The sequence below is a fragment of the Etheostoma cragini genome, chromosome 12, assembly GCF_013103735.1.
Source record: "Etheostoma cragini isolate CJK2018 chromosome 12, CSU_Ecrag_1.0, whole genome shotgun sequence".
NCBI classification, from domain to species: domain Eukaryota; kingdom Metazoa; phylum Chordata; class Actinopteri; order Perciformes; family Percidae; genus Etheostoma; species Etheostoma cragini.
The window spans coordinates 6,880,491-6,899,830 of record NC_048418.1 but is presented as its reverse complement, the minus strand read 5'-3'; the positions used below and the strand labels follow the sequence as shown (position 1 = coordinate 6,899,830).

The 19,340-nt window shown below is 40.0% G+C and overlaps 1 protein-coding gene across 3 annotated transcripts; it reads left to right on the top strand.

Moving 5' to 3' along the window:
- The first annotated feature begins 2,867 nt into the window (after nt 1-2,867).
- On the top strand, nt 2,868-15,673 carry xirp1 (xin actin binding repeat containing 1). Of its 3 annotated transcripts, XM_034888874.1 has the most exons (9): nt 2,868-3,029; nt 3,596-3,740; nt 4,002-4,056; nt 4,173-4,472; nt 5,157-5,235; nt 8,980-9,131; nt 9,372-9,413; nt 10,565-15,016; nt 15,450-15,673. In XM_034888874.1, the coding sequence occupies exons 2-9, from the start codon at nt 3,616-3,618 to the stop codon at nt 15,450-15,452; spliced, it is 5,208 nt and encodes a 1,735-aa protein (XP_034744765.1). In that variant the 5' UTR covers nt 2,868-3,029; nt 3,596-3,615; the 3' UTR covers nt 15,453-15,673. The 3 variants fall into 3 exon arrangements, with proteins under 3 accessions (XP_034744765.1, XP_034744768.1, XP_034744766.1); XM_034888877.1 differs by lacking the exons at nt 2,868-3,029; nt 3,596-3,740; nt 4,002-4,056; nt 4,173-4,472; nt 5,157-5,235 and adding an exon at nt 6,551-6,777; XM_034888875.1 differs by lacking the exons at nt 2,868-3,029; nt 3,596-3,740; nt 4,002-4,056; nt 4,173-4,472; nt 5,157-5,235 and having other exon boundaries at nt 9,372-9,408.
- The last annotated feature ends 3,667 nt before the right edge of the window (nt 15,674-19,340 follow it).

The window sequence follows — 19,340 nt, the reverse complement described above, 5'->3', positions numbered from 1 at the left end:
CGCTGCCGTGGGGGCTCCTGTACTCTCTGAGTTCTTGCACAGTGTACTCTGCTGTTGGTGTTGGCTGTCACATGTGGCTCCATGTGAGGCTTTTGCAGGAACACACAGCAGCAGCAGCAGCAGGATGAAGGAGACCTGCTCTGTTCTCAGCTGTTTGCACCAGTACTGAGCTGTGTGGGGGAGACTGTCTGACTACCCTCTCCCTCCCTCCCCTACATGCTCAATCACTCACTGATTGCCTCTCTTTTCTTCCATTGCAGCTGGCAAAACACATGCATTAAAGACTGACAACACAACTGTTAAACACAGGGTGGGCTTCTCACTTGCCTCCCACTGTTACTTGTCAGGTATTCAAGTACTATTTTATAATCTATTTACATCTCTCTCTCTATACATATATATATATATATATATATATATATATATATATATATATATATATATATATATATATATATACAGTATATATATATATATATATATATATATATATAGACATAAATATCTATATATATACAGATGTTTATATAGGAATTGCTTCTCATTATGCACATACATTTACTACATATCTTTTTTACATTCAGTTTCTTCATTTCGCAATAACTGTACTCCTGTCTACCACAATTTTTTTATATTAGATTTAGATGTATACACTGTTATATGTCTTAGATTATTTATGTTTTACTTGCGTGATTTTCTGTAAATAAATTTTTAATGAGCATTGTCATGACATCCAAGGTTTATATTGCCAACGACTGCTTCTCTGTAAGTGTGTATATACGTATATAACAATACAAATCTGGAAACTTGAAAGCATTGAGACGCATTGTGAATTTGTAGGTGCATTAGAAGTTTATGAACAAAGGCAGCCCAACAATCCTTACTTATTGCAAATAGCTGCCATGTCTACATGTGCACTCACCTGTTTAACTGTTCATACAAAAGATGTTCTTTCAACAAGCAAGCAATGATGCCCTTTAACCACAGTTGTTATAGATGGAGGCAGGCATGTTGCTCTGGCTCCATCTCTTGGCTGGTAAATGATATTAAGGACAAAAACCATCAGTGGTGTGTTTTTTTCCATGAAGGAATAAATGAACCATTTTCTCCACTGGAGGTCAACAGTGTCCATGCTCATGAAAAGTCATTTGGTCAGATGAAAGAAATAAATATTTATGATGCTAAATAATTCAAATGCAACCACAAACATCCTCCAGCATGGCAAGCAAAATGTTTACACCTGCATTAACTGATTTCTTAGGGACTTGGGGGCATTGGAAACATGAGGAAAAACAACTTTTAGTTTGACATGATTTTTTAGCAAAATTATTATTTGTAAATTAGCATAAAATGTATGTACACATCCATGAATGAGCAGCAGTAGCTCATTTGCAATTGTGTTTCTGTCCACCTGACAAACGTCTAAGTCTAATATTCACTCTCCTTTTACCTCTAAGTGGCAGGTTATATAAATTGTAAATTATTTCTCATTCACACATACCCTCACACATTAATGGTAGCAAGCTAACATGAAAAGTGCAGGCCGGACCATCTGCAATTTGGGGTTCAGTGTCTTGCTCAAGGACGCTTCTAAATCCTAACCCTGCCATTAGTGAGCAACCTCTTGTTCTACATACAAAGCCATTCGTACCCTTTAGCTCCCAATGCTCCACTGAGTTCACCAGCCAGTCACTAACTTTGATGGTGTAAAGGTAGGATAAAGTGGGGTTTTAGGGCTTTTTCATTGAAAACAGTTGCCTGATGTGTCTGGAACGCTAACAAGAGTGGTGAGAGTGATTTAAAACAGTAATATTTTAGAATGGAAGACCACAACAATGAGCTAAAAGGGCCAAAAAGCTATTTAGATCTGTAGAAAACTGCAGTCAGTGATAATTATCACATGTATCACCACACACAGTCATTTTATTATTCATGGTTACGTAGCCTAACAACGCCAACTTGGAGAGTAGCTTTGGAAAATAGCTTAACATAGCTGCCCATTGCTAAATGTGAAAAAAATGGCATCAATTAATAGCTGCTTTAGGTGAGAACAAGTGTTTGAGAGTTTTATTCAATGCCTTAAAAGTGACTCAAAACATTTGGAATTATAGCCAAAATATAATAAGGGTGGGCAGTCCAAAGTAAAGAAATAAAATTGTATTGCGAGCATAGTTATCAGTTAAATGTGATGCATTTGCATTTTAGCATAAAACATAAGGTCTCAAACTATTATTTAATTCTTATTTTTATGATACTCAGATTCTATGATTTTAGAGCAGGCGAGTGCGTTGTAAACTGTTGTTGGACTACACTAGTGTATCCTTATTACAGTTAATGATTACACCATGTTGCCTACGTTGGAAAAAGGGATTATGTAAAGTTGCCTTTGACTTTTTGGTGAATGTAATTCACATGCCAATAGTCTGGTAGAACTATAACTCAGCTGACTGTCATCATGCAGTGTCAGCTTTTCATCTGCTTTGGATCATGTCCTGTATTGGCAGAGTGGCAGTAGCAACTTAACGCATTATCATCTGTTTAAAGCACAATAAGGAGAAGTGAATGAGTGTGAATCCTGCTGCAGTAACACAGTGGCAATGAGAAGCATGCAAGGTGCAGATAAAATGCTGCTGCTCTAAGGTTTGGCATGAGATACAGTAACAGAGCGGCTACGCCAGGAATTTCAGCACTGACATCTGACTGGAGCAGCTGTCATGAGAACACACACGTCTGCTCTCTGGTTTCTCAGTGTTTTTATCACTGTCATCACTGTCAAAAGCATTTAAATAACAAACTAAGAGATGAGTTTTATTTTTATGATCTGCATAATAAAAACTTGGTAACTATTGATCTGTCAGAGAAATGTATCAGGTGATGTTGGAAGATCTCATGTCCGGAAGCCAAGAATCACAAGGTGTTAAAGGACTTTGGCCACTTCTACACTGGTGTGTCTTGTGAGCTATGCTTCTAAACCACAAGACAGCCACAGATACAGAGATGCACAGGTGACTTCTGCTTCTTCTCTTCAGGTATGGGGCTGAATATATTCTTTTGATCTTGCAAACGTAGCAGCGTGACCTCATTTGCAATGGTGATTTTTGTAACTACTCTGCTTTTTAGCTTATGGATTTCTTTCCAGTGATGCACGAGTTTATAGAAAGATTCTCTGTTCAAACTTATGATGTTGTAACCTTTTTAGTTTTTTAGTTTTATTTTTTTTATTCATTTTTGTAGGGAATGTCCTTTGCAACAATTTAATCATATGTAGCACAGAGTCATACTGAGGAGTAAATTAGGGTTTGTTGGCAGGAGTTCACAAACATTAACAGAGTCGTTTGACTCTCAGTGTGACAGTTGGTTATATAATAACTCAAGTTTGGGTTAAACCTCAGCTTCTAGTCAAAATGTTTAAAGAGGAAGAAAGAGTTTATGGAGTTCATCTTTTCTGCTCTAAATGTGACAATAAGCTCCTCCAATCACATGAATCCGCATTTAATAGTCATATACTTTCTGTTGCAAATCGTTTGTAAGCATTAATACACAATTTTAATGCAATCAAAAGTTGTCACACATTTTTAACATTTCCTTATGTTAGCTGACGTTAAAGCGCCTGCAATGGAGCCATTTGGCCTGAGGAGGACCCAGTCACTGAAGAATCTTTTAGGAGCTCAGGACAGGTCATGGGTCATGCCAGCCTCCACCCGTTGGAACAGAAAGTCTGTGTCTCAGCTGGTGCAACAGTAAGTCCTGCATAATATACTGTACGTGCACATTCCCCTAATCTCTATGAACAGAAACATGTACAGTAAATGACTGCAAATTGTCGTCAGGCCGACCGCAATAAATCCTGCTTTACTTTTACACACATGAGGAATGTAAGTTGAGCATTAATCAGTAGACAGGTTCTTTCACTTTTAAGGTCTAAAAATTCCCATCTGATTCTTGGATTCAAATCAAAAGGGCTGTGGTTAATACATTTGCCACTAACTTTGTTCAAACAGTTATCAAAGCTCTGGGGACCTGAGGAGTGTTGAAAAAGAGGAGCATAAACTTCAGGTAACACATGTTTTTCTTTTCCTATTTTCATCATTATCAGGCTAACAAATGTGAAAATTAGTAAAACAACAACAACACTGCCCCAAAACAAACTGAGTTTAAATCACTGCTTCTAGGTGTCAGAAAGCTATGTGGACGCTCGGTGGAGGAGGCTGGAGAGCGACGACAATGTGTCCCTGTGGGGAACTGGAAAAAGATCTAATTTGTCCAGGAGCCACTCCATGGACTTCCTCCCTCAGAAGGAGTCTACCGGCACCAAAGCTCTGTGTGCCCTGTTTGAATCAAAGGTCACTCTGCAGCAAAACTTCAATAGCAGTCCTCGGCTCAACTTGGCTACTGACCGTAACACAGGAAGAGACTGCCCTCTGCAGGACTGGAGAAGTCACAACACCCTTTTAAAGAAAACAACCGTTCAGGTGTGATTAATACAAATGTTCATACCATTTAGTTCCTGACTGTGCTTAGCGTAGCAATACTTGATTCTTTATATCACAGAGTCAAAGCTCCAGCTTACATTTAATTTAGTACATGGTTGCAGACAATTAACAAATTAGAAATGTGACGACTGATGCCACTCTCATGTCTGTACACTAAATAAAAAGCCAGAGCCAGCAGGCAGTTAGCTTAGCTTAGCATAAACACTGGAGGCAGGGGGAAACAACTAGCCTGGCTCTATCCAAAGGTAACAACATCCACCTACCAACACCTGTAAAGCTCACCTAATTATATGTTATATCTAATTTATTTACCTGTACAAAAAAGAAATGTAAGATTAACTATTTGTGTAGATAGTTTGGGTTAGGGTTAGTTTTATAGGTGGTGGCGGGCAGACTTAAAAAAAAAAAAGAGGACATCTGATGGTCAGACATGACAGTGGTATCAAACTTCTCATCTTACTCTCAGAAAGAAAGCGCATAAACGTATTTCCCCAAAATGTCAAACTATTCTTTTAAGTTTAGCAGGCTACTTTTCCAAACAGGGCTTTTTCTTTGTTCCAACCAAAAAGATACACACTGTAGTGTGCCATGAAACCCCTGAAACCGAACACCAATAGCAGTGTTGTAACTGTTTTCATCACACAATACGTTGTTTACCCACAGAGAATCACACAGGTGGAAGGAGGAAAGACCATGAATGGACTCCCAGAGTCTTCTGAAAGAGCATCCAGATACTCACACGGTGAGCAGGGGTGCTGCATTTCACGTTTATAGACAGTGAGATCTGATAGGGGCAGATGGGGTTGGTGCCAGGGTTCCCTCAAAGACATGAGATCACTGTTGTATTTTGGTGCCACAGTTCACAGTCAGTTGTCCTCACTTTGTAGGACTTTTGACAACTGAAAAACTTAGACTGTTCTTTGAGGAAGTCAGTGTTTTTGTGTTTCTGCTGGTTCTTTGAAATATGTACGTCAGCTGAAACATCATTACAACAAAAACAGTGCTTAAGCATTCACACATCAAGTATCACATGAATCTGGACAAAGTTACCCAAGTTAAAAAAATGCCAGGATTCAGGCCTTGGGTATTTAAAGTATCACTATCTAAATCCTGACAAAGATGCGTAAACAATGACACCTGTGTTCTTTGGCCCTGGGAGTTTCAGGGAAACAGCTAAATAAAGACAAGGATGTAGCGGTGTAAACCCACAACTATGCGTTCGGCTTCAGGCTTAAGATAGGAGTGAGACTGTTGTTGATGGCTCTGACCGTGACGCAGACCTTGGCCCTCTCTGAGCCATGCCTCGGTGTCCCAGAACTGATATCGCATCAGCACAGTACTTGACACTTTAACCGTAAGATGAGTCTATGATGTTAATAAGACACAGAGAGGAATGTGAGTGGACGTAAACAGTGTTTCTTGTAGAATTTGACAAAGTTATCGCGTACTTTCTTAAACACAAATGCAAATATTTTTAAAACCTCCGTTACAAATGACATTTTAACCACAAGAAAAACCTCCTATAGTCCAGTGGTTCCGGAGACCCCCAGGGGTCCTTGAAGGTGTTCCAAGGGGTCCCCAGCTAAAAACGGAATACCTTATTTCACCAAAATGTTCACTATAATTCCATCCATAAGTAATTAATAGTACTATTTTGGTTGTGAGCTTGTATTGTAATAAAACATCTAAAAGCATGAATCCAATCAGATGGGAGGCCCTGAGGCAAAATCTTCAAAATGGGGTCTATGGTCTAATTTGTGTCCGTTTACAGATCCTTTAAGAGGAAAGATTTGGGAACCACTGCTACAGTCTACTGGCATAATCTAGTAGAATACATGCGACAATTATAAATTGAAATAGTCAACTATCAGTGTGGAAAAATAAGACCTTTAGTTTGTCTTTTTTAATCATGTCCCACCAAACAACCACCAACATATACTGCAGGTTCCACCCGTTGCCCGTTATAGTGGGTGACAATATAGCTATGGGAATGGGAGGTGTTAGGGGTGCCCCAGTCCCTCAGTGACTAACAGAGGTGATTGACTCAGCTGAGTAGCAGCAGCCGCCAGCTCACCCTCCCAAAATAGCCAAAGTCTTCCACTGGGGCGGTGGGCTCTGATAAAAATCAGCTGTCAACGAGGCCACAGGACTAAAAAGAGTTCAGTCACAGTGAACCGAGGAGCACTGACAGAGGAGACACATCACAGGGGCCTTAGGAGTCCATTATCCAGCATAGTGGAGATACACAGGGAAGTGACAAAGAACGACGCTGGATGGTATTTTAGTGAGTATCATCAGTATTAACTTAACTGAAATGGAGGAAACTGAGGCAAATGTGTAGCAAAAGTTTAAAACAAAATACTGCATAATAATGGCTGAGAAAGCTACTTAAATATATATTGCTTCTTTGCTCTGATGTGATTGATCTGTAGGACAAGTGAACATGCGTGGAGTCAGCCGTAAATACTCTTTGTATTAATTTCAGTGGAACAATCTTCAAAATATTAAGTTAAAGCAAAGTTTAATATTGTGCCAATGTGTTGATGATAAGCCACTGAGAAAACAAATGCTTCCCCAGATTAATTAAAAGGATAAAGAGTTTAGAATAAATTGTTAAATAACAAACTTTGATCCAAAAAAGAAAAGAAACTATGATGTTCTGAATACTTTCCGTCTTGCTGTTATTTTTGGCTTTATGAATAATATCAGAGGTCAAATTGAAGGGTTGTGACTAAATTGCTGACATCTTCATTAAGTCTTAAGTGGCTATCAATTTTTAGCCCTTTATCCTTAGAAATATTTGCAATAAGAGGTCAGACAACAGAATCACTCAGTCATTAGCTTTACTTCTTTCTATGGTCACAGGAGTGATGATGAATTATGAAATGAGAAGCAACACGTCTCACATAAAAGTAATAAGGAGAATAACTTGTATTACCTGTTGTAACACACAGTGGTGTGATGTGCTGTTTAGGACCAGAATGAGCAGCCTTTTGGCATGCTGGTTTTCATTACAGTCTGTGAATGTGGCAGCAATCGCCGACAGCTGACGGTGGTGAAGGTGGTGGTAGTGAAGAACAAATACCAACTGCATTTCCCCATCATTTGTACAGCTGCCAGCGGCCCAAAACGCACCCCCACATTTCTGTTCCGCTAATAGATCCTCTTCATTCCTGGAGAATGAAGAGGATCAGATCAAAGAGTTGTCAAAGGAAATTTCTTTGAAAGTGTGGGAATCACAGAGAAAGGTATCAAACGTCACTGAAGCTTTGAGTGGTTTATGATATTGTAAAAACTGGATTTCACATATCAGTGTTTTACAAGCTATTGATACAGTGTTTGTGTGTGTGAGTGTACGGCGATGATGAGTAATGAAGTTGACCACCTCAGTTGGAGATGTGAGGGCTTTAACAGGACACGCATGGCACTCGGTTGCCTCATTCTGTCTGCTCACCCATCTATGAAAATAGTTTAAATCCGGACTCGTGAGAGGCGCCAGCTTCCTGGTCCATCCTTTTGTCCAGCGAGGGCTTAGTGTTTGAAAAGGGAAGGTGTTTCAAATGTGGCCATTATTTACAGCTGGATGGCCTGTGCAGCACTCTGGGCTGTTGACCTCTAGCCATATTGTTCACAGTGCTGTTGTTGTTGAAATACTTTCTGAATTTAACACATTTTTTACTCAAACCGATCTACGGTTTTCTGCTAATTTACTGAGGACATTTCTTTTTTCAATCAATTAAAGAACGTTATTAGTTTGGAGTGAAACAACCAGGTGAACTAATGCACACCAAGTTGAGATCATGTCCATGATTTTTCATGGGGGGCAGCCAGGCGCATTCCTTTGGTCAGGTGTTGATGGTTTGATGGCAGAGAGCTCACACAAACAATGTGCAAACAATCTGTGTCACTCCAGCTGAGCAAGCAGTTGCTGTTTTTTTTTCTTCTTCTTGGGCGTCATGGTCTGTCCATGGCATGCGTGGTGGCATGTTTGGTGATAGTCTCAGGCAGTAGGCAGGCTGTGTGGTCCCATTTGACCTGTCAACTACTGTGATTAAAGCCTTTGCAAAGTCACTTGTTTGTTACAATGTTTAGTACAGTAAATACGTAGCTTCATTTAAATATTAAGTGCCCCAAGCTACTCAAAATCCCCGGGAGGATGCAATGTAGGCTGTGTTTCGCTGATGGAACAGTTTCCACAGCTAAATAGGGAGCTGCAACAGTGATAAGAGAGATGCCTACATCACTATAAATATATATAGTGTTATCAGGAAACACGTTGTTGGCACTAGACACACACACCACACTTATTCTGGGATACATCTGAGTCCTAATTTTGCAAGTATGTATAACAAATTTAAATCTATAACAAATCTGAAAAGTTTTTTTTTTTTTACTTCAGTTATTGTTATCTTAGTGAGCAAGCTATATGTAAAAAATAAATATTGTAAGTAGATATATTGGATTAATTTAGTTTTTTCTATTGCAGATGACAAATATAGTCCATCACTGACGAAGGGGGGCACGCCAACAAGACAAAGCAGAGACGGGGTTTCTATTTCCTCTTCAGTGAGAGACAGATCAGCTCTCTATCTGACAAGAGCAGCAGCTATCGACTCTACAGGAGGCTCAACACAGCCAGTGAGTTCCTGAAATGCCTTTCATTCCTTCCCACACATTGAGGTCAAGGGCTTTTATGGGACTGACCACAATGCTCTGCCTTAATGGGAGCAACTCAACATTTCCCGATACATCAAATAATGGATACTTTAAATATATAGCACATGTTTAGCACAGTGATACTATGCTTTTACAGAAAATAATGCAACTTACTCATGTTTCTAACTGATCTAAATCACATTTTATTTGTCTGTTTAACAGGAATTTGCCAGTACTCCAGGAAAAACAGTGAAAAACAGTAAGGTACTGTATAGTTCACTTTACATCCTTTAGTACAGTGTGCAGGTGCTGTTAGTATGTTAGCTGTGTAACTGTGTTCCTCTTATTTAGCTTGCATGACTAAAAACCCAGCTAACCTTTGACCCACAATTAAGAACTCAAGAAGCGACATAATAAATTAGTAACAGATAATTACAGTAACAGTTAGATAAAAGACCTTCAGAAGACTTATGTTCAGTACCATATTCTTTTCCTATGGCCTCAGCATTACAATCAACAGACAAAAAAGAGGTCATGCGTTTCAGGTTTTATGTCAATGTCAGGCTAAGGTGCCATGCCAACAACAGAAGAGGATCCGGATTTTGGACTCACTTTGTTAACGCCCCGAGGAGACCATCATCAGTACCACCATTGCAGATTTCTCTTTAAATCATAAACTGAAAATCTCAATGGGCTCAATCAATATGTGTAAACATTAAATCTAAATTAAGGACTGTAATATTGTCTGTCACATACTGACAGATGATCAATGTAGTCTGTTATGATCAAAATTCTTTATTAACAATGGTTTGAATGACTACATGTACGTGAAAGGTGCTGCTCATGGTGACAAACCTACAGATAGCTATTACCCAACTTTGAAGTTCCCCACAGCTCAATGCAGCATTTCAGCATCTTTTTGCTCAGGGTTTTTGTTTAGCATATGCAACTTTACTATTTTGGTTCAGTCACATTGCTCCATGTCTTCAGCTGCTGCAGCCAGATAATTCTAGCAAAAAAAGAGCTAATAACCCTGTATACCTGCCCAGCAGTAAACATTTAGCAACCAGCTGGTGAACAAAGTGAAGCATTTAGTGGCCAAAATAATATCATGTAAAGCTCGTATAATGAAGATTTATATGTACAAAGGCAGACATTTAGTTATTAATGTAACTTATTGCACTTGCAGTATAGATTAGGTTTCTGTGTGATATCTGCTTACTAATAGATGTGAAGTGTTTTGTTAACCCTGGTGTGACAGAGGATGGTTTGCTGTGAAAAACCTTAAGCGAGCATTGACAAAGGTAAATATGCTTAACTTGCTAAAATGCATGCCATCTAATCTTTGCACGCCGTAACTAATATTGTTTTATACTATTGAAATCTGACCATTTTAATCCTGTCTTTTTTTAAAGATGGCTGAAGCAGCCAGCAAAATCACAGTTTCACAATCATCTCATGATGAAGACAACCTGCCACTCCCCCCACCTCCTCCTGTACCACCTAGACCCCTTGACTATGAAGGGCCTTCAGCATTAAGTAGCCTGCCCCTGCCTCCACCAAAAGAAACCTTTTCAACGTTGTACCAGCAACGGCAGAAGAGTGAGCTAAAGAGGCTCTTTAAACATATCCACCCAGACCTGAGGGCAAGTCTCGATGACGTTGTGGACGATGAGATATTTAAGGCAGTACAGTCAGAAAACACTCAGGCAGCAGACGCAGCTTATCCGTGTGAAGTGCAGTCTATGAGGTGGATCTTTGAGAATTGGACTCTGGACAATATTGGGGATCCTCATGCAACCAAGAAGCTGCTGGATGATGAGGAGTTAAAATGCGGAAACGTCAGAGGCACCTCCTCTATGTTTGAGCACTTTGACAGCACCCAACAAATGTCTGCTAATAGACAGACCTCTGTCAAAGGGGATGTGAGGACATCAACATGGCTATTTGAGTCCCAGCCCTTAGATTCTCTAAATAAATCAAAGAGAGAAGAGGGGGAATTGGTTGAAGCAGTGCTGAAAGAACCCATCCAGCCAGGAAATGTGTCAGGGGCTCGGCTGCTTTTTGAGTCTAAACCGTTGAGTGACTTAGGACGCTGCAACTCCATAGAAGGCCATAGCTTCCTCAAACTGAGATCTGAGCTTCAAGAGCAGAAAGGAGACGTTCAGAAGACTGTAAAACTCTTCCAGACACAACCTTGCTGTGCTATTAGTGACAATAGTGGCAATATACATGAGATTAAATCCATCTGCAGGGAGGAGATCAACAGCAGCAACATCAGTACTGCCCGTTGGCTTTTTGAAACACAGCCTTTGGACCTGAATAACAAGGGAACTGATGGTGTGAAAATAATTCGGGGTATATCTCTGGAAGAGGGGCACAGAGGAGGAGTTGGCCAGAAGAGGTGGATGTTTGAAACTCAGTCATTTGAAACAATACAAGAGGCTGTGGGAGTAGACAAGTTTGAAGGAACGGTGGTTGAATGTACAGAAGAGGCCGATGTTGAGAACAAGAGGAAGCTCTTTGAGACGCATTCCTTGGCAACACTAAAAGGGGACTCTGTAGAAAAGCCTTTGGAAAAAGAAGGCATTATTGCAGGAGATGTCAAGACTTCTCTATGGCTGTTTGAAACCCAGCCCATGGAGACCCTTAGTGATAGCTATGAAGTTGGGCGTTTGAAGAAAGTTACCCTTTCAGCTGACGAACAAGGAGAAGTAAAAGGCAAAAAACTAATATTTGAGAGTAGCAGTATTCAAAAGAACACCTCATTCAAGGAACAAGCAATTGAAAAGGGTGATGTTAAGGGATTCAAACATCTTTTTGAAACAATTCCTCTGAGCAAAATTGCTCATTCTGATGAAGAGCTTATTGTGGAGGAAAAAGCCGTTGCAGCAGGAAACGTAAAAGGTAACAAAGAAATGTTTGAGACTCCTTTATATGCAATTAAGGACAGCTCTGGCTGCCTCCATACAGTTACAACTGTCAGCCGAGAAGAATTCATCAAGGGGAAGGTCCAAAACTATAAGTGGATGTTTGAGACCAAGCCTTTAGACAAACTTGTAGAAGGAAAAGTAAATGTTGAGGTAATCAAAGGCATCACCAGACAGGAGGACACAATGGGCGATGTCAAGATGGCAAAGTGGCTTTTTGAAACCCAGACAATAGATGGGATACACTGCAAGTTCAACCAAACAGAGCAGGATGCTTCTGTAGAAGAGGAGCATCGTAAAGGTGATGTCAAGAACTGTAAATGGTTATTTGAGACACAACCAATGGACATTTTGTATGACAAATCAGAAAAGGTAAATGATAAAGAAGCCATTGACAATATCAATGTCAAGTCCATTACTTGGCTTTTTGAATCGCAGCCTCTAGACAGCATCAAAGATGGTGAGGAGTACAATCTGAAGCTGTGCGACACCATTCAGGATTCTGTCAAGTTGGAGGTTGGTGTTCAAACAGTCAGACATGTTTTTGAAACAGAAACCTTAGATAGAACAAGAAAGGATGCAAATTCTGAACATGATGTGAGAAGTGTCAGTCAGGTCAACTTTCAGTCTGGAGATGTCTCACGAGTCAAAGAACTTTTTGAATCTCAGTCCCTTGATGCAATAGGATCAGAAATGGTGACATCTGATGAACAGAACCAAGACAAACACCTTGAAAAAGGTTCTGTACACAAATTTACTTGGATGTTTGAAAATTGTCCCATGAACCAAATTAATAAGGACAATGAGGATGCAAACATGCAACAAGTCAGTGGTGCAGAAAGTGGTGATGTTCACAACAAAAAGTTTATATTTGAAACCTCCACACTGGACAAGATCCACAACCAACCCCTTGAACAGAGTTCAGACTCTGTGGAACAGCCTGCGAGCAATGTTGACGTCAAGTCGAGCACCATGATGTTTGAGTCCCTGCCACTGTACGCCATCAGAGACAAAGAGGGCCAGTTTCATGAAGTCACAACAGTGAAAAAAGAGGAGGTGATGACTGGCGATGTAAGAGGAGCAAGGTGGATGTTTGAGACAAAACCCCTTGACGCCATCAAGGCAGAGAATGAAGTTTACGTGATCCGAGCTGTTACCCAAGAAGATGTCAAGAAAGGAGATGTCAAATCAGCCAGATGGAAATTTGAGACACAACCTTTGGACTCCCTTACCAGCCGAGATGAGACCTCTGTCAGGGTCATTGAAGACTTGGGAAGCTGTAATGTGCAACTCAATAAACAGATATTTGAATCTGATCAATCATCCAAGAAGTTCATGCGAATGGTTAGTGTCACTGATGTCCAGCATGGTGATGTCAGGACCTCTACCTGGCTCTTTGAGAATCAAACTATTGACAGTTTGAAAGGGGAACCTCAGGAGCAAGGTCTGGTAAAAACAGTCCACAGAGAAGACAGCCAAAAAGGAGATGTGAAACGCTGCACTTGGCTATTTGAATCACAGCCCCTGGACAAGATCAAGGAGCCCGAGGATACCTCAGTGCAAGCTGCTGAGGAGGAAATACCAACATCTGATGTGAAGTGCACTACCTGGCTCTTTGAGACCACTCCGCTGGACAAAATCACTGCCAACAGTGTAGCTGACACCCTGTCCTATCTTTACCAAATGACTTTTGTTCACTCAAGCGGCATCATAATAGAAGCAAATGAAAGTAGAAATGTTAACATGGCAAAATATCTGCTTGAAAGCAATGGTGTGCAAATACAGAATGAAGAGGTTGTTGGGGGAAACATCAGGAACATCATGTTACAACTCTTACTCAAACCAACCCTAAAGCCCCAAATAAGTATACTTAGAGAAGTGGAGAAGGGTAACGTGAATACCACAGTAGTAGAACTTCCAGTCTACCAGTCAGCCACAACTGTCAATCTCGAGAGGGATCAAAGAATGCAAAACATTGCCCAGATGATTGATGAATTGCTTGCCGAAGATAATGATTTGAAAAAAGGAATCCTAATGCAAGAGACTGCAGGGGGGCAAGCAGAGATGTCAGTTTATTCACTCATCTGCAATTCTGAAACCAAAACCGAGAGTCACGTTATAGAGAAGGGAGACATAAAGTCTACGATTGGAAATCTGTTAGCTTCTGCCAATAGTCAGAGGACTGCAGCGTCATGTAGAGTGGATGAAAATGAAAAGGGAAACGTGAATCTCTACAAAAGTTGCATTGAGAAAGGAGACTTGCACTTTCTAAAAAGTCTACATACTGAGCCAACAGGAGATGAAGTTGATAACCACCTTCTGGCTGAGGAGCACATTGAAATAGTTCAGGGGGATGTGAAGGAAGCAAAGAGAAGTCTCCGTCGGCAAAAAGAGCAGGTAGAGAGAACCATTTCTGATGTATTACCAGGGGATGTAAAGAACACCAAAAAAGTGTTTTCATCTGAGTACTCTCTCGGTGTTGAAAACTGCGCTCCAAAGGAAGAAATAATCCCTGGGGATATCTTGACAGCAAAACAACAACTTGCAGTAAAGCAACCTGTCATTGTGGAAAAAGAGGAAATCATGGCAGGGGACATCAAGGCAACAATGCAGTCATTAGAACGCGCAAAGCAACAGAGCATGTGTGTGGAGCGGGAGATCATTACACCTGGAACTATCTATGACATGAACTTGTCAGGTCCTGAAATAGAAGGCAGCCAAGCACAAAAAGAGGTCATTATATCCGGAGATGTGAAAGCGGCTAAAAAGTCCCTGGAAATGGCAAAGCAGCAAAGCCTGCAAGTGGAGCGCGAAGTCATTGTCCCTGGAAAAATATACAACCTGAACGTCACAGCACAAGAGGAAAGCTCCTCTACAGTGGTGCAATCTACATGTTCGTCTTCCTCCAGATGCCAGCAAATCAAGACTTCTCCAAAGGTCAGTGATGCAGATAAAGATAAGGAAAGCGATGTTTCCTTTGAGGCTTGTCAAAAAAATGCAGTTATAGTCAGTAATTGTGCACCAGAATCACTGCCACCTTTTGTAAACTGTGAGTGTAATGGTCAGACAACAGAAGATGAGACAGAAGAAGTTACCAAAGGAGACGTAAGGGCAGCTATTAAGTCTCTGCACAGTGCATCAACAGAGCAGAAGCTCCTAGATAAAGAAGATATTGTAAGAGGTAATGTCCAATTGGCTTTGCAGTCTCTTGAGAAGTCTAGCGTGAACGTATCCAAAGGAGACTATAAAGCTGCAATGATATACAGGAATTCAGGGAAGGCTTGTTCAGGGAGGAGCAAGACTGTTCACAAGCAGTGTGTTGTGGTGTCTATGCCTCCATCTGACACAAAATTGTCTCCTTCAATTTCAGTAACGTGTGAAGGACAACCATCCATTACAACACCCAACTTTGTAGCAAATGGAAACACTAAATCATCCAACTCTGTGAGTGTAACTCCACCTCCACTTCCCCAAAAGACAAGCGAGAAAACACAGGAGCAGAAGCCAGCTTTACCGCCAAAGCCAAAATGGATGAAATCAGAAGTTGTAAAAAAACAGAATACTTTAGCTGCTTCTGAAGTTGCTTGCACCATTAAAGACAACATAAAAAGCACAGGGATTCCTCCCAAACAAAGCCAACCATTCCCTGGGTCCTCTCAAGATAATCAACAAGAGACCACAACACATGACATAATCCGTAAAGAGATCTTGCATGAAACATCCCACCAAAACTGTCTTGAAATATCCCAAGACTCAAATCAAACAAGTGAATGTGTACCATCAAACTTAAAGGCTCAGGAAACTAAGGAGAAAAAGAAAACGCTTACAGAGAGCAAATCAGGCTGCCCAGAAATGATGTTGAACATCACTAAAGTTGAAATGGAGAGAAATGTAATACAGAAAATCAATGCAGCCAAAGAGATACAAATGTGCATGCAGAATTATGCAGAAGACACTGAACATGAAATGAGCTTGAGCTTGCAGGATGCTCTACAGAACTTTGAAAGAAAGGAAAATGAGACTCTAGACAAAAGAGAACCTCTGTTGTCTAAGAAGGTACAAGTGATAAATGATAATAGTAGATACCATAAACAAACCAAGAAAACCACTGCTCAACAACACAAATCCCCTCCCAAGAAAGAACACAGCATTAATGAGCAAACTTCAAAGACCAAGACCAATGAAAAGCAACCCAAACTCCATGATAAAGTTGTTTTAAGAGAGAAGAAAGTGAAGGAGACCGATGATGAAAGACGACAGAGGCTTTCTGTCCACAAGGAGGAGATCATGAAGGGAAACGTGAAAGCGGCCATGGAAATCTTTGAAAATTTGAAGAAACGAGAGGAACTTAAAGAAATCCTGTCTCAAGTGCGAGAGATAGAGGGAGAGACCAGCAGTGTAGACGTTAGCTCCTTTAAGACGTTATACGAGACTGTCCCTGCTTGGATGGTTACACCAAGTGGAAATGCAAAGCAAAGAAAAATGGAGGAAAAGAAAGTTGAGGTAGAGACACAGGATGATGATCTAGAAAGCGTTTCCTCAGTTGAGACTGCATTTGAAGATCTGGAAAAGGCAAGCAAGGAAATAATGAATCTGAAGGAACAAACGTTGGCAAAACTTCTTGACATTGAAGAGGCAATTAAAAAGGCTCTGTACTCCGTCTCCAATCTGAAGTCTGAGGCTGACATTGCAGGGTTGTCAGGACTATTTGATGAATCTTTGAAATCTGAGCAAAACCTTCAACCCACCAACAACATCAGGAAGATAAGTATTGTGTCTAGCAAGGCCAAGTCAGTTCAAATCAAAGAGGGATCTGATGTGAATGTTCAAACAGTTTTAGATTCAAGTCCTTCTAAACAGGAAGTGTGCAAACAAGTCCACAACAAGCCCCTCATCAGACAGTCCTCTTCCCAGTCTTCCCCGTCATTCATCTCCATTCACTCAGCTGCTAGAAAGCCTGCCGAACAACCAAAGTTGTCCATGTCAACATTTCATCCAAAAACAGAAGGTAATTCTCAAAGTTGCCATGATGCAAAAAGTGATTTGGAACAGGAGCCTTCTGCTGCTGCTGAATCATCAAAGAATGGTCTCAGTCCTGCACAACGCAAGGTCAGTGTGCTCGAGGTGAAAACTGTTCCAGAGCAACCAGCAGGAATAGTTGGCACAAAAACTGTCAGTGAAACATACGAAGAGACCGATGGCTTCGGCAATGTATTTGTTTCTTCTGTGACTTCAACATTTGTCACCAAACAGTCTGACAGTAAATCATCAGCACTCTTTGAAGTTGTCGGGAGTCCAGCCAGATACGAAGTCATGACATCCCCATTAATTCGAAGATCTGGTCGCACTTTTGAAGATAAAGTGTTGAGCAACACCAACCAGGATGGAACGGTGTTTGTAACATTTAGCCAACCAAAGGAAAAGCCCTAAACAAGACAAGTGTGTTTCCCCACTTCTTCAGTATTAGGAAAGCAGTTACTCCATCTGTGTATTTATAATACGTTTTTATGAAAAGGTTTTGTTAGTACTTTTGATTTAAAAAGGTTGTCTTATAGATTTTATACTGTAACCACATGATGAAGTGTTAAATTCTTGTATTAAAGCTAAGCATACAGTTGATACTGTATGATTTGTTGTGTAAATTGTCAATTAAATAACAGTTTAAAAGATGTGATTGTAAAAAAGTGATTCTTTGTACGTGTCCCACATTGTTATTGCATAACTTTTAAAACCTATAGTGAATTAAATTCATTCAAAAGTTATCATGTCAACAAATATTGATTAGGCTACATTAAATGTCACTAAGCTGATGCTTTTATCCTAAGAAACTTACAATTGCTATAAATGTCATGATGTCATATGTGTCTGGAGCAACTAGGGTTTATGTGTCTTGCTCAGGGAAACATTGGTTGATGTATTGCAGTGGGATTCAAACCCCGGTCTCCCACATCAAAGGCATGTGTCATAGCCACTGCTCCACCCCCACCCAACATTGACGCTGTAATGCAGGCAGTTTAGCTCACAATCAAAGAATTTACAAAATGGTCACCTCCTTATACATATTTTCTAAATGATTCTAGCAATAGAGAAAAGTAAGTTTTTATAAAGGAATAGTTTTACATTTTGGCAAATACACTTTTTTTTTCTGGAGGAGAGTAAGAAGATCCATATCACTTTCATATTTGTTGCCTTAATATAAGCCAGCGGCAGCCTAGCTCACCTTACAACAAAGACTAAAAACAAGAGGAAACAAATAAGAGGCTCTTTTTGAAGATACCAAAATTCACCTACCTACCACCACCTCTGAAGCTCAGTAATAAGCATGATACATCTTGTTTGTTTAAAACCCCAATTTTCCATTTTACGGGGGGATATGTGCTGGACTACTTTGTGGCTGGGAAAATTTGTTAAGCAACAAGACTCCAGGAAGTTACTTATTTCCTTAAATGTCAAACCATTCCTTATGGTAGCAAAATAAATTTTCTTAAAATGTAGACGGAAAAATCTCCCACCCAATGATAGCTGCTATTGTGTGTTTTTATCACGACATTGTCTGAATTTGAAGTTTTAAATCTGAACTGACAAAAAAAGTGTCACTATAAGGGCAGATCCAGCACTCCAGTAGACCCAGGACATGGGTAGTGTAGCTCAGCTTGGGGTCAAACACTAGAGGCAGGTCAAATCAGCCCCATCAAAAGACAAATATCCCTTAAACTATAATAAATCAATCCAATACAGACCTAATGTAGGATAAATAAAAATATGACAATAAAGGCCAAATGAGATGAAATGTTTAACGTAAAATACCTTGACCTGAATCTGTTTTATCATCGTAGTTCGGGTCATCTACCAAAGATACGTGTTCCGCCTGTTTGACACCTGTCTATCCGATGGAAAAAATGGTGGCCAATAAACTTATCCTGCACAACAACTGTTTCTGCTGTAAACACTGTAAGAAGAAGCTCAGGTAAGATATTTTGCACATGTATGATAAAATTATTTACCGTTGCAAAAAAGGATATTCAATCTAATCAATACTACAAATAACTAGACAGAAAATTTAAATCATAATTGGCAAAAGTTTTTTTAAATTACATGATTATGAATCATTGACTAATTTACAGGTGATCTAGCACAAATAACAAATCAAATGACAATAAACAAAATTTGATTTGAATTTGTTGATTTATATTACAAAAGACTTTGTTTCACTTATTGCAGCATCCACAACCATTCATCTCTCTATGGAGAGTTCTACTGC